Source organism: Malania oleifera, chromosome 6 (genome assembly GCF_029873635.1).
Source record: "Malania oleifera isolate guangnan ecotype guangnan chromosome 6, ASM2987363v1, whole genome shotgun sequence".
Lineage (NCBI taxonomy): Eukaryota > Viridiplantae > Streptophyta > Magnoliopsida > Santalales > Ximeniaceae > Malania > Malania oleifera.
The window spans coordinates 104,556,759-104,572,943 of NC_080422.1; the positions used below are offsets into that span (position 1 = coordinate 104,556,759).

A 16,185-nucleotide genomic window follows, 5' to 3' on the forward strand; every position below is an offset into this window, starting at 1 on the left:
TACTCACCGCCGGGAACTAGAATTTGAAGTGGGTAATCATATGTTTCTGAAAATAGTACCACTAAAGGGTATCATGAGATTTGGGAAGAAGGGTAAGTTGAGCCCTAAGTTTATTGGCCTATTTGAGATACTTGAGAAAATTGGGTCAGTGGCCTATTGGCTAACTCTACCACCATCTTTATTCAGGATTCACGACATGTTTCATGTCTCTATATTAAGAAAATACATCCCAGATCCTTCCCATATCATTACCTATGCAGAATTGGAACTCAGTGGTGATCTAGCTTACGAAGAAGCTCCACTGTGGATCCTAGATAGCAAAGAACAGGTATTGCGCATCAAAAGGATTTCGTTAGTGAAAATCTTGTGGATGAATCACGCAATAGAAGAAGCCTCGTGGGAGCTTGAAGATGAGATCAAACAGAAATATCCCCACTTATTTAGTGAACACATCGGTGATGTATAGATTAGAGTAGTAGTAATTTTATTTTGTTTAACATAGTGTAATTGTAATATAGTGTATAGGATAGGTAATATTGTAGTTTTGGGGAAAATTTTCTTTTATAGTTGTAATCTCCCAAAACTACCTATGTAACCATGGTATTCCTCTGCCTTAAATAAGGGCAGGTAATAAAATAAGTAGACCCTTTTGCCTTCTAAGAAGGAGGAATCATATGAATAATAAATTTCGAGGAAGAAATTTTATAAGGAGGGGAAGAATGTAACGACCCGAAGAATTATGGTATTTAAATAATAAAGAGGGAGGGAAATGAAAATAGTAATAGAAGGAAGCAGCCGAGCATTCGTCGACGACGTTGCACTTTGGATGTAATAACCTAAGGAATTTCCTAATGGGCTCGTCGATGAACACAGGGGATTCGTCGACGAGAGTACAAGAGGGTCTCCTCGACAAGGGCATGTTTCGTCGACGAGAAGATACCGAGAGGATGTTTTTTGGGCGATTTTGAATTTCGTCGACGAAAGGGAGAGCTCATTGACGAATTGCTTCTTAGACTCGTCGACGAGATGACGTTGCTCGTCGATGAAAACCGCAGCATAAATAGTGTAAACCTCGGATTTTTACGCAGGATTTTCAACAGAAACTCTTTATTTTCTCTCTCTATGGCCTCTCCTCTATCTCTCTTCGATTTCAGCCCTGTCAGTTGCCGGATCGACGATGAAAGGCCACCAAAATGCTCCTGGCGAAGTTCTCTCCAAGTTTACTGAGGCGGATCGTCAGTGGAATTGAGTTAAATTTCTTCCCAAGTTCAAGGTACGGTCTTTTATTCAAAATTAGGCTTTCCAGCAGTTGTAGGAAATGAAGTAAACAGAGAAATAATGATATTTTGTTCTGGTGAATGTTGTTTTCATGGAGTTGAGTGGAAAATCCTACAGGTGTAGGATAGATGTTCAGTAGGGGCTTTCCAGTAGTCAGGTAAGAGAAATATGCTATGTTAGGAAACTCTTTTACGATTTCAGTACGAATTATATGTTTTTATCAAATTATTATTCAGATTATATATATATATATAGTTTCCAGAACCTGATAATATTAATTTTTATTTGTGTGACTTGAGTTGATAACAGAACAATACTATATTAATAGAATTTGTGAATACCATGTTTATAGTTATTAACATAAATACCATAATGTTTGCATGTTTATAGAATGATGAATTTTTTAGTGTACAGTATACTCAGAAATATGCATTTTCAGTCATTTCAAAATAACATGTTTATCAGTACCATAACGCCCCGATATACAGATATTCAAATAGCAGTTCAGTTATACAGAAATTAGATTTTTAGTTAGTTTATTTAGAATTTCAGATAAATTCTATGGGGTTATGGTTATTTTAGAAACCACAATAAAAACAGTATATTACAGATAATAGTTACCTATATAGTATCAGACCCTGATGGATCAGACAACAGGGCACGGTACCGTAGCTACATATATTCAGTTCAGAGTGTAACCACTTTACTCAGACAGTAAGTGGTATAAGGTCGATCGTGCCCACGTCGGGATAGGCTCTCCATCAGATATGGATTGAGGGGTCTGATTAGATTGTCAGAGTTCAGTTGACTTACCCTAGTCAGTCAGCCAAGATAGGTCTCGCCTTCGGGCCTCACAACCCTGTCATGAGGGGTTAAATCATGACATACAACCATCCAGGGAAATTTCTTAGATATTATGAGTACTATCAGACTTTCAGGAATAGTAGTATTAATATGAAAAGTAATTTCATACAAATTGGCATGTTAAGTTATGTAGTTAATGGTTTTATTATACATTATGTAATATCAACATTTTCAAATTTAGTTATTTATACTATTCTTAAATCAGATTATTTTTACCAGACTATAGCTCAGTGGCCACACACTAGTAATAGCATGTTTTGTCTTACTGAGCGTTGGCTCATCTCAGTGTTGAATTTTTTTTTTTTCAGGTGAACTAGCTAGGCGAGCGGAGCTGGTTCGCAGGTAGAGGGGCTGTTAGTCTGCCTTGTTAAGGGTGAGTAGTATTTTTGAGTACTATTAGACTTTCAGGAATAGTAGTATTAATATGAAAACTAATTTCATACAGATTGACATGTTAAGTTATGTAGTTAATGGTTTTATTATACGTTATGTAATATCAACATTTTCAGATTTAGTTATTCATACTATTCTTAAATTAGATTATTTTTTCTAGACTATAGCTTAGTGGCCACACACTAGTAATAGCATGTTTCGTCTTACTGAGTGTTGGCTCGTCTCAGTGTTGAATTGTTTTTCAGATGAACCAGCTAGGCGAGCAGAGTAGGCTCGCAGGTAGAGGGGCTGTTCGTCTACCCTGTTAAGGGTGAGAAGTATTTTTGGGTAGTATTTTTGTATGCCCTGACTTCAGTAGGGAATAGTTTTGAGGAGAACAGTGATATATGTATAATTTTTGGGATATCTAAACGCTTTGATATTGTAATTTATGTGGTTATGTTTATGTATGTGGTTTTTTGCTATTTAGGTTAATGTTTGATATTAAAATAAGGGAAAAGATTTTATTTTATTAGCAGGACGTTATATTCTTAATTTTTCTTAAATTTTCAATCAAATCGACGATCGGGCACCACCATGGGGTCCTAGTAGCAATCATCGTCATTTTGGCTGGAGTAAATTTTCAATTTGGATTTCTTAGACACCATTCCAAAGCGAGAGTGAGATTTAAAGAATTAAGTAAATTGGTTATATTTGATGGTATGATTATTTATTTGGAATTTATGGGCTTAGAAAATATTAAAATAGTATTATTATTTATGACTGATTTAATGGAATTAGAATTTTTAATTCAAGGTCTGGGTGAGCGACACAGGCATTAGTTTGGGGTTTTTGTTGGCGTAGTTCAAGAAATCAGGTAAGGGAATAAATTAAATCAGTATTTTTCATGGAAATATTTACTATTTTACAGCATTTTATTCCAAGAAATTATATATAGCATAGAATTATGTTTAGGAAATTTACTGTTGTTAACAGAAGATTGTTTTAATACATTTAATCATAGAAAATGATTTCAGTGCATATTTTATGAGTAGAACATGATTTACTTTTGTGTGGCATGGGTATAAAATTTTATAATTTTATGTAATGACAAAATGCTATGTTTTCAAAATAAGCATGCTATCATTGTTTTAGGAAATTATTAAAAACAGTTCAGAAATATGTTTAAAGTATATTATAATGTAACGACGCAAGGGCCGTAATTTATATGAAATGGCGCAAGGGCCATAATTTACATGATATGATATGCTGGCGCAAGGGTCATGATGTATGATATGCTATTTTCATGAAATTATTATTATGTCAGATATTATGATGAAACCGTTATGTTCAGCATACGAAACATAGTATATGATATCAGAACCCGGATGACTTAGTTTAGTTCAGTTTTCAAGAGCACGGTACCGTAGCTATATATATTCAGATTATGATAGTGCAATCATACGATCAGAGTGTGGTAAGGTAGCAGTCGATGTGGCTTCAATGTAGTTTGGAGATGTTCCCCTGGCAGTCCGGACCAGGTGGGGCAGGCCCATCGTACTTACAGATCATAGTTTTTGATCTAACATGGTCAGCGAGCCATTACTAGGTCCCGCCTTCGGGCCGCACGACCCAGTCATGTGAGGGTAATACATCACACCAGCTAACTATCCATCATGAGATTTATTTCACGTATTATACCGTTGTATAAGATGATTTACATGTACAGAGATATAACATGACATGTATGTTACTTTTAAATATGTTTATTTAGTAAATTATCTAACAGTTTTCGTAGATACGATTTATATACAGTATATGATTATGACACATGAAAATACTCATGTTGTCACACACTGATATTAGTTTATTTCCCATACTGGGAGTTGTCTCACCCCAGCTCTAAAACATTTCGGGGAATCTAGGTACATGAGCGGATAGAGCTCCGCGGCGTTAGTGGTCGCTTGATCTACCTTGCTAGAAGGGTAAGTCGCTATGCTAGGATCAGATGGGTTTTTGGGTAGTGACCCTTATTTTGGGATGTGTGTATATTTATATGACTAGTTGTAAAACTCTGGTATTATATTTGGACGATTAGTTTGTTATGTATATAATGTATGTTTTCCGCTGCTAGGGCGTCAGTGATATATAATAGGTTTATTCCCCAGTACCCACAGCTCTGGGTGAATTATGTTTATGGTTATCATGATTACTGACATGCTATTATGTAAAAATATATATATGGTAAATTAGGCAGGTTGTTACACTTAAGGTCTGAAGGAGTCATCCTCGGATGAGTGGCCTTAGTTGGACTAACATCTTCATCTAGTTTAAAAAAAATGTGAATAAAAAAGTTTGGATTTTTCCAAAGAGGATGATCATAAATGAACTGATCATGTCTTTCAGAACATAATCTCAAAAGCTTTTCTTGGATGGGTTGAACATCTGGAGCAGAATAAGAAAGAGGATAGATTCTGTTTATAGGAGTGAAGGGTTTGTATTCTCTTTTGAATTTGATTCCTGAAGGGAGAATCCTTAGGGATTTTGAAAGACAGTAGACATCCCATCCGAGAAGAACATCTTTTTGAGGAAGTGGGCTACCAATAACATGCGTCCAAATGATGCAATTAGGAAGGAGTTTAATCCTAATTTTCTTTTTGGAAATCAGATAAGTGGTAAAAATCTAATCATTTGTAGCTCTGAAAAATTGAGTATGGGGAGACCAACAATTAGAAGGTAGGACTTTAGGATCAACCATGGTCTAATGAGAACCAGTATCAATGCATGCATGGACAGATATAGGTTTACCATATTTTTCGGTGAGAAGCTAGATTTTGACATGTGGACTTATCTGAGATTGTTCATAAGTGAGCAAAGTTTGAACATTAAAAATATCTTCTGAATAAGATTCTTCAGAATCAGACTCTTTTGAATCAGTGAGGACAAGGATAATTTCCTCAGTCATTTCTTCTTGTTCTGATAGGATAGATTCAACATCGGCCTCAAGATCTTTAGATTGCAATTGTTGGGCCAATTTTGTAGATTTTGCTCTATCTTCGGGACATTGTTTTGCATAATCACCTTTCTTCTTGCTGATAAAACATCGAGGAGATTTGTTATGAACCTGTTTTGACTTTTTCTTGAAGAACCTAAATTGCTTTGATTTCCTCAAACCCCTTTTGGATTTATCAAAACTGATTTCTTTGAAATGTTTTTTCTTCTTGGGACTGCAGATGCAATCTTTTTCTTTGCATTTGATATGCAGATAAGGCTTTTTGCATTATTTTGTAAACTTATGATTATGCTTCAACATCTTTAAGAACAACTGATGTGTATCACATAGTTTTTCGAGAGCAAAAAGGGCTAACTGGTGAATTTCTCCAATAGAGATTTCTTTGAGTGATCATGAGAGAGATGAAATCTTTCTCTGCAGTTCTGGTTGGATATCTTCTGGTAAATAATTAATATAAACTTATATGAGATTTTCATCATTTAAACCACCAAGAAGATAATATCGTCTGGACTTTCTCTGATAATGGAAATCAAGATCTTTTCTTTTCAAGGAGCAGCTTCTCATTTCAAAATACTCTTGTCTAACCTCGTTAGCACGAGCGTTAGAGTCTCCAATAAACTCTCGATAAAGAGTTCCCAAAGAATATAAGGGAGTCTGGGATTTAATGAATTGTATCTGTCTATAATCACCAAGACTTTGAAACCAGTCTCTTAATGTTCCAAGAAATCTGGAAGTGAATTCAATAAAAATTATTTCTAAAGTATTCACAAGTTTAGAGAGTTGAAGATCAATACATGCACCAAATTCACCAATTCGATCTCTCCATTTAATTGGAGGCAATTCTTCACAAGAGAACCAAGAACCATTGATAGGATTTTGAGGAATAAAATGTTGAGTAGTCGAATTAGCCTCATTAGGTTCTTCCACAATAGGAATTGTGGTGTCAGATTCCTCATGAAATTCTCGTGTTCTAGATGATCTAGGATCAGTAGAAGAAGCCATCAACATATAGGTGAGATCAGTATTCTCCTGCTTTGAGGAAGACAATGTTTCAATAGAAATATTACTGTTATTGTCATCATCAAAAGGTAATTCAGTTATTCAGGAATGAAGTCTGCAAGTAGAGATGGTGTTTGATCAGGAGGTAAAAAGGGCTTTTTAAGTTTTTGATCAATGAACTTGGAGGGCAAGGGTTTTGCTAGGATTGAAGGTTTTGAAGAAATGAGTTTTGGTGGGATAAGAGAGCGTCTTTTAAAGATTCCAGCCATTGATTTGAAATGCTTGGAATAATCTGGTAGGTAGGATGGAGATGGAGGTGACTAAGAAATCAAAGAGTAAGGAGGAGTATAGGGAAAAGCTTTAGGAATATAGGTAGATGGTGGGGATAGATGATGGTCTTGCTCTATCTGAGATAATTGGTCTTTAAGTCTTTTGATTTCTGCTTCTTTTTCATCAAACATTGTTTCATAGTATCCTGCAGAAATATATTACCTGAGCTCAGCATCAAGACTGTCAATTCTTCTTTTAAGATCAGAATACATAGCTTCAATTTTAGAATCAAGGTGACCAAGACGTTGGTCAATTTGAGTGCCATGATGTATAAGCTTATCAACCTTGTGATCAATGGCAGATAAAGTTGTATTCTGAGACCTGACATTATGAGTTTGCCAGTTCAAGACTTGTTCGGTTTGTGAGAGAAGTTTTCTAGAACCATCTGGTTAGATTTCAGAAGGTTTAATTATTACTAAATAAAAACTTGTAACTATTTTTGTAGTAAAGTGCAATACTATCCTCCTATTCTTTAATTTTTAAAATTTATATGAAAAATGGACATATTTTTAATTATTTTTTAGAATTTTTATATAAATTTTAAAAGATTAAAGATAAAATAAAAGATTTACAATTATTTCAAAATTTAAAATTAATATAATTTATTTGGAACATAATAATAGAATAGAATAGAACAGATCCTTATAGTTTTATATTTTCACCATATAATTTTTCTTGCCGCTACCATTCTATCAACTATATATCGAATTCCAAACACACCCCAATCCCGGTCCGAGCCGAAGACACTGGGCCACTGGTCTAACCGGCCCGGTTGTCCTATTGATTCATTGAATGCGAACGTTCCATTTCATCGCGGTCAGACGTACAAGTCGTTGATTTCACCCTTCAGCCGTCTCTCTGCTTGTCCTCACTTCCATCTCTCTCTTTCTCAACCCGCCATGGTCGCTGGAGAGAGATTCATCAGTAAAACATCCATTAACGGCGATCGCACCACAAAGCTCCACTGTCATATTCTGCATTAGTTCTGAATCTCTCTCTCTCTCTCTCTCTCTCTCTCTCTCTCGTATCGAGGAGACAATGTCGCTGCCAACGCAGACACCTCCCCCATCGCTGGAGTCATGGGACTGCATGCTTCCCGGCCCGCCAAGCCGTAGCAACGGCGGATCCGCCGACCTCAGCTCCTCCGGCCTCCTAGCATTTGCCTCTGGTAGCAGCGTCGCCGTTGTCGACTCCCGCTCTATGCAACTCATCTCCGTCCTCCCCATGCCCCCGCCGGCCTCCTCTGCCCTCTCTCCCTTCGTCACCGCCGTCCGCTGGACGCCCCAGTCCCTCCGCCGCGACCTTCTCACCCACGAACCCTCCACCTCCCACCTCCTCCTTGCCGCCGGCGACCGCCAGGGCCGCATCGCGCTCTTCGACTTCCGCCTCCGCTCCGTCCTCCTCTGGTTCGAATCCTCCGCTGATTCAGTATCCAAATTCGGCATCCAAGACCTCTGCTGGATCCAATCCCGACCCGACTCTTGGATCCTCGCCTCCCTTGTCGGCTCCTCCCTCCTCTCCCTCCACTCCGCCGTCACCGGCCGCTGCTTCTGGAAATATGACGCTTCCCCTGAATTCTTCTCCTGTATTCGCCGCGATCCTTTTGATTCGCGGCACTTCTGTGTGTTGGGGCTCAGAGGGTTTCTCTTGTCTGTGAAGGTTCATGGCGATACTGAAGACGAGGTCGCGATTAAAGAGCTTCAGATTAAGACTGATTATACTGAACTGCAGAAGCTGGAAAAAGATGCAGTCAATGAGTCTGTTTCGTCGCCGGCGCTGGCGGTGTTTCCTCTTTATATGGCGAGGTTTGCGTTTTCGCCGCAGTGGAAGCACATTTTGTTTGTGACGTTCCCGAGGGAGTTGGTTGTGTTTGATTTGCAATACGAGACGTCCCTGTTTGCTGCTGCATTGCCGCGTGGGTGTGGCAAGTTCTTGGATGTGTTGCCGGATCCAAATTATGAATTGCTCTACTGTGCCCACCTCGATGGGAGGCTCAGCACCTGGAAACGGAAAGAGTAAGCGCCAATTTGTCCGGAATTGTTTTTTTTATTTGAATTTATTATTGTTATTTTTCTGTGGATCTGTATGTTTAAATTTGCTAAAATTTGAGAATGCTTTGTAGACTCCATTAGCAAAACAAGTTTCACTTTGAAGTTTACTACTTTCACAAGTTCCACACTGAAATATTGTGGAGGATTAATTTATATTTTTAATGAATTTAGCCAGCACCCATGATAGTAACCACAACCATGGATGGCCTTGCCTATGCTGATGCCTTTTTCTAGACATTATAGCCTCTACTGGAATTGTGGTCAGCTGAATTGATGAGCCTGTGAGATCATTTGTTTCGCATCATCTAGTGGAAAGTATGTGTAAACTGCAATCTTCAGGACAAGCATTACTTAATATTTCCCATCCAAGCACAAGTGATGGGAATACTTCAACAATTTTGGATTTCTTGGGTGGTTTGTATTTCGAATTGGGACGTGTGTTGGTTGAGGAAAATATGAATGAAATAGTGGTAATTTATCATGTGTGATGAAATGAATTTTTGAATTGCTGTTCTTGGTGGGTGAAGCTAGATTGTTGGATGCACTTGAACTTCTATGCATGGCTGGGCGTCTTACAGTCCATTTGGTTAGAGAGAAGTAGAGAGGAGAAGAGGAGAAAAGAAATTGGTTTGTCTCCATTTCTCCAAGAGGATATAACAAGTGGAGAGAAATGAAGAGAAAATATAGTAAAAACCTTCCCCAAAAACTATTAGACCACTCAAAAGTATTAGAATAAAAATTGCTGCTTCAAAATACTATGTCATTTTTATTTACTTGGGGAAGTTCAAAAGGAAGTTAAGGCATTAGCAAATACAGAAAACTGAATGTTCTTGAATTCTTAATAGCTTTAAGAGATAAGTTGCATGCATTATATGTTTTTTTTAGGTTGATAACTTAGGAAAATGCTCATACAGGGTCAAATAGGGTTTATCTCAACTCCAATTGTCATGGACAGTCTCGAACCTTATTTTTCTCACATTTATTGCATACAAGTGGTTGCAAGTGAGTAATAAAAGTGCTAAAGTTTTAAAATATTGACCCAAGATAAAGCTTAGGTGGGGAACATGATAGTAAGGATTTAATAGCTCTTAAATTGTCGGAGGAAATTTCCTTGTATGGGAGTTGTAAGGATGCAAGAAGGTTATGGCACTCTCACTTTATTATAGCTCTTTTTTGGTTCATTGAGTGGTCAGTTAGTGGGTTTCTTCTAATTAATGTAGATGGTGCTTCTAAGCTTATGAGTTTATTCATGATATTTATATTTCATGTGAACTTGGGTTTATTGTTCATTAGAATGATATGGGGCACTTTGCAAGAGTTATATTAGATGCAAAATATGTTTATATACATACATACATACATATATATGTGCGTGTGTGTGTGTGTTAGATTACCACTTTGTCTAAAAGTTTAGGCTATTAGGTTGTGGGTCAACAGTGTTTATCAAGTTTTAACACTTCTCAACATGTGCAGCCTGATAGCATGCGGAGAGATAAAAACATGATAAATAGCGCCTATTACAGGAGTACAATAAATTTTTTTTAAAAAAAAAAACACCACACAATAAAGGCAGGCAATGAGACTAAAACCTCGGAGCTTTGGTAATCAACTTTGGTACTATGTTAGATTACCACTTCACCTAAAAATTTAAGCTGTTAGGTTGTGGGTCAACAATATATATCAAGTTTTAACAATATGTATGTATGCATATATGGATGTATGTAAATGTATTTGATTGAAAACACAGACCTTATTAAGAGAAGAAATAATGTACAAGGAGTGTAAGTAATCCTCCTAATTGGAACGATAAAAACAAAAAAGAGAAAATACCATGAAAACAATGAAGAAAAAAAGACTACAGCTGAAGCTAGCAAAGCCAACTATTCAAGATGGATATAAGAGAAACCCACATTCCCAAAACAACTTTTTGAGTAAAACTGCAATGAAGCCAACAATTCAACTGCAAACACAAATCAGAGTTTCAATAATATAGACATAATTGCACACGTTAAAATGCTCTATTATAATTCTGCTACCTTAACCCTCTAAAATCTATCAATAAGAACTCCTCTATGGACTTAGGACAGACCCAACAATCTCCTAACAAAAGAATTTGTTCCACAAAGTCCAAGCCACTGAAAATGCGTTTCATCACTAGCATAACACAACATAGAGTTGTCAGGAGACAAAGCCTTATACGGCCTTCTGACATGTAGTAGATTGTTGATGTTAATTGGCCATCCTCACAATAGCCTTAACCTTAGAAAGAGTCTTAGCTTTCCACAAATGATAGCAAGTGGGAAAAAAAATGCAAGGACTGAGTCAAGTGACTGAAAGAAGAACTGGAAGAAGAAACATGAGGGGGCGTCCAAAATCCAAACCTTGACATCCTGACTATAGGAGTGATAAACAGAATTCAATAAGAGAAGAAAAAACCTCATCTGCTTCTGTCATTAAGATCTTACAGAAATGAGAATCCCAAGAAATAATATGTTAACAAGACTCAAAAATGAAGAAACAGGTGCATTATGATATAAAAAGGAAGATGAAAAAGTGAAGAAAAGGCAACTGAAAACACTCTCCCCAACCTAAGATCCTCCCAAAAGTGAACCCTACAATCCTTTCTCACTTTGAATTTAGTACAAGGAATGAAAAGGGAAATACCCTATGGGCCTTCATGTGGTATTTGTACTCTAGTATTACCACCCATCCATTTGTTTGCAGGCCAAATTTGCTCTTGCTTACTTGATGCCAAAGAGTCTTAATTTCCAAAGGGAAATGCAATAACCATTTACCCATCAAAGCAATGTTCCTAGACACTAAGTTACCAAGACACAAGCCCTCTCTCCCTCTTAGAACTCCTAACAATCTCTTCAACAAACACAATGATCTCTCCTCTCCCTACACTTGACCAAAGAGAAAATCCCTCATAATCCTCCAATCTATCAGCAACCTGAACTGGAATCATAAACAAAGGAAGATTATAAAGAGGAATCAATTAAAGACAAGCTTGGATCAAATTTTTAAAATGGTAACAATTTCATTTTTTTAAAGCTATTTTTAAAAATAAATCAATAGCTTTTAACCGTGAAAATTTGTTTACTGCTTTGCAACAGAAATAGAGTGCCTTTCATCTGATATAAGAAGCAAATTGAAGCCATGCATAATATTTTTTCAGGTTCAAATCTTAATTTTTTTTGTTTTTTCAGAAAAAAGGTTCTAAATATAATTTTTTTAGTTATAGTTAAACTAAATTCTTTTTCACATGTCTTGTCTAATTTTTAAAAGACAAGGATGCTTTTTCCCACAAAATGAATTATACTATTTGTATTTTTGTGTCTGATATAGATTAGAGGGTCATCTGTACTGGCGTTGATATTTCTTGACAATTTTGTAACGGAACTTTTAATTATATATCCAATGCATGCTTCTTATTTTTGCCACACGTCTCGGAATGTTATCTGATGTCTTTGCGCATCTCAGCAACGGAAGTTTGAACTGAAACTGATTTGTCTGAAACTGAAAGCGAAGTCAATAATATTGTCTATTTTCAACTTAAGAGAGTATACTTATTTGCATATTATCACAGAGGAGAACAGGCACACATTATGTGTACGATGGAAGAGTTGATGCCATCCCTTGGCAGCTCTGTCCCTTCTCCTTCCATTCTAGCTGTAACCATTTGCCAGTCAGATTCCACCCTCCAAAATGTTGGCAAGCTTTATTCTGACGTACAACGGGTTTCTTCTCCTGATGTGGATTTCGATACTCCTTTGGATTTTTATGATGAATCTCTTCTTGTTTCTAAGACACATTTGATCTCCATATCTGATGATGGAAAAATATGGAACTGGCAACTGACTATTGAAGGGGCTGAAGCTGTTCTAAACAATATTACAGACTTAGGCATGGTTGCTGATGATAGTGAAGTGTCAGTTCAAGAGACAAGTACCAACAATGTTGTTACTTCTAGTGCACCTGCATTGGAAGCTGCTACACAGCTGGCACATGTTAATAGCAAGAGAAGTTGCCCATCTCACTCATCTTCAAGCCAGACAGACATGTCATTTAAGGTTGGTTAATGAATGTTACTTTTTATCATATGATGCATCATTTTTTTCTTGTCATTATTGGTGACAGAAACCAATATAATGAGATGAGCGAAGGAATTCCCTGATGTGTCAAGTGTTCTGTTTTCAAAACAGTGTGGAGTTTTATTGGTCAGCAGTGTAATTTATTTGCAGCTCCCCACACCCCAACTGTAAACAAAAAGGAAAAAAATAAAAATATATTTATTATGTGGTCTTACCTAGCTTGGGGCATCCTGATTATGCTTGAGGAAGTGCTAGAAGTGTCTGTTCTGACCACCTGAAGATAAAATCTCAAGCATGATGCATGTAAAATTCATGCAAGGTATGGCTGTTAAGGATTGTTGTGGGTCTTGATAGTTGTAGTTGTAGGCATCAGACATAAAACACAAGGTCTTGTCCATTTTTTGTTAAGCAAAATGCTCGAGTTAATGAACCCACAGCAGTGTTCCCCCTGCTACTCTTTCCCCTTCTCAGATAAGGATTTTACTTGACAACTCCTCTGATGTCCAATTTTTTAATTCTCTGATTATACCTTTTAGCTCTCTGTTTTAAAAAATTTACAAGCCCTCCTATTTTCATAATATCTACTTCTTCAGTTGGTTTTTGATTCTGTTTCATTTGGGATGGCCCTGATTTTTTTGAAGTGAAAGTCAAGAAAATGTGAAAGGCGCGTTATTTAGTAATCACCCTGCCTTGCAGGATAAGATGAGTGGAATATCTTTTCTCTTTTTGGTTTCTATTCCTACAAAATGCCTTAGCCTTCACCAGCCAGCCATACCTCTCCCCCCCCTAAAAAAAAAAAAGCCTGTTCAATCCCTCAATTTGGTTGCACCAAACCTAGGATATGAGAGCTTAGTCAACCCTGTCCTGCTTTAGCCTGCAAATAAACAGATAGTAAAATAAAAGTCTATTTGGAACTAAGTCATTTGTAATAAGATCATTATAATGGTATCTGATTGGTGTGTGTATCATTTATGATGGTGGCTTGATCTGATTGGTCATAGATTGGACTGTTCAATGAAGTGTCTTAATCGCTGACATGTGCACATGATTATATGCTCATAAACTTCATCAAAGTGTAGAATTATGATATATGACATGGTCTATGTTATTTCTTTTTTACTGTGCAGATTAGCCTAGTTGGGCAACTTCATCTTCTTTCTTCTACAGTTACCATGCTTGCTGTACCCTCCCCTTCTCTGACAGCTACTTTGGCCCGTGAGTTTCATTTTGGTGTTTAATTGTTAGTTTTAAAATTTTTTTACGATGTCACCTTTATTGTGAAATACTAAATCTAAGATCTCATCATTTGAATGACATTATTAAATGAAGGTGGGGGGAATGATCCTGCTGTAGCTGTTCCGCTGGTTGCATTAGGAACTCAAAGTGGGACAATTGATGTTGTTGATGTTTCAGCCAATGCCGTTGCGGCAAGTTTTTCTGTTCATAACAGTGTGGTTAGGGGATTACGGTTTCTTGGAAATTCTAGATTGGTCTCATTCTCTTATGTACAGGTATAAAGTATAAACTTATTGTATAACACATTATCATTTGTTGAATGCTGCTTTTTCTTTTTCTAGTTGATTTTCTTTTCTTTATTTTTCTTTTCTCAATTGCTTCTTTTCCCCACCCCACCACCAGACATAGAGGCACACTCGCAAACCCTTTTTATCTTGTTTGATTTTTGAGTTTGGAATTTTGCCTTGCTGGTGTTTTGATATTTTCTGCGCCAATGCATTGGCTTATTTAGGTGAATGAGAAAACTGGCGGCTACATTAATAGGCTTGTTGTAACCTGTCTTAGAAGTGGTCTTAATCGAACATTTCGGACTTTACAAAAGCCAGAACGTGCTCCCATAAGAGCTTTAAGGGCTTCTTCATCTGGAAGGTTGTTATCGAACCTTGACTCTTCATTGCTTGCGTGCATGTGTATTTATGTGTTAATGCCTGTCAGTTTATCGCCTTATCTTTATGGCGTATTCTATCGATAATGAGCTTCTGAATGCTTCTCAAGTATTACCTTCTTTTACCCATTTAATTGTGTGCACAAAATAGGGGCAATTGGTAGCTTGCACATGAAAGAAGTGTGTTTATGTGTAAGTTAGCATTTGAGCAAAAAGAAAAACTGAATTAAGCTTTTATCCATCTCTTTCTAATGTCTTTATGATGGCTAGGTTAGAATTTGATTACACAAGGGGGAAACTAGAATTTTTCTGGAATTATGCTTCTTTCTATGTCTTTCTAATATCTTTGTCATGCGTGTTATATTCTGCTTGGTGACCTGTAGCATATTTTGCTTTTGTTTAACATGTATTACTTGAAGATGTTAAGACAGAACCGTTACATGTTGCAATGATGGCACAGGTCATATTTTGCTTTTGTTTAACATGTATTACTGGAAGATGTTAAGACAGAACCGTTACATGTTGCAATGATGGCACTGTTAGGATCCTACTAATATTATTTATTGTTCTTTTTATAAATGTTTAAGATAACAAAAAATCCCATTAAAAGCTAAGCAGAAGTACAGTAGATGGAGGATAAGACATCCTCTACAGCTCAGCTAACTACAATGAGGCTGCCCTTACTTTGAAGATTGGACAGTGACATCCCCCCAAAAATTTCAAATGAATATGCCTAAAAAGAAGCAAAACAGTAAACTCTATCCAACAGTTTGGTGGAGAAGTCATTCTCAAGCCAGAGAGTCCAAATGATCGCATGCACTTGCATCATTCTAAAAGGCCCTCTGATGCAGGACAACATCAAGGATCAGTTGCCAAGGGAGAAATTAGAAGGAATTGAGGAGGAGGGAAGAGTAAAGAAGAAGGAAGAAGAGAGGGGAAAGGAGATACACTTGGGGAAAAAGAGCTCATGTTAACGTCAATTCAAATTCATCAATAACCTAGCTTTTGCATGGATTTCACGCCCTATTTATAAGAAAGCCTAAAACACATAAAATTACTCATATGCCCTTAAAGATACATAAAATTACAAAAGAACCCCTAAAATATACAGATATTACAACCCTCAAATACATGTAATCCTATATTAATTAAACTGAAAACACGATAAACTGTTAATTAAACCCAACAATCCCATGATCCAATACTTTTGAATTAGACTCCATCAATGGATTACCCATGATCTGGCTTCTTGTCTTACATCACCCTTCCTCTTCTACTTTCCTT

At 36.8% G+C, this 16,185-nt stretch overlaps 1 protein-coding gene across 2 annotated transcripts in view; it reads left to right on the top strand.

Moving 5' to 3' along the window:
- Nucleotides 1–7,697: 7,697 nt before the first annotated feature.
- LOC131157338 (uncharacterized) overlaps nt 7,698–16,185 on the top strand; it is a 36,888-nt gene continuing 28,400 nt past the window's right edge. Inside the window, exons 1-5 of one of the 2 annotated variants that reach the window (XR_009137249.1) lie at nt 7,698–8,871; nt 12,497–12,980; nt 14,129–14,216; nt 14,331–14,512; nt 14,749–14,885. Coding sequence is in view for 1 of the 2 variants with exons in the window: in XM_058111404.1 (XP_057967387.1) it covers nt 7,895–8,871; nt 12,497–12,980; nt 14,129–14,216; nt 14,331–14,512; nt 14,749–14,885 (1,868 nt within the window). In the remaining variant the exon portion in view is untranslated. The remainder of the gene's footprint in view (nt 8,872–12,496; nt 12,981–14,128; nt 14,217–14,330; nt 14,513–14,748; nt 14,886–16,185) is intronic. The other variant, XM_058111404.1, reaches the window with a different exon arrangement.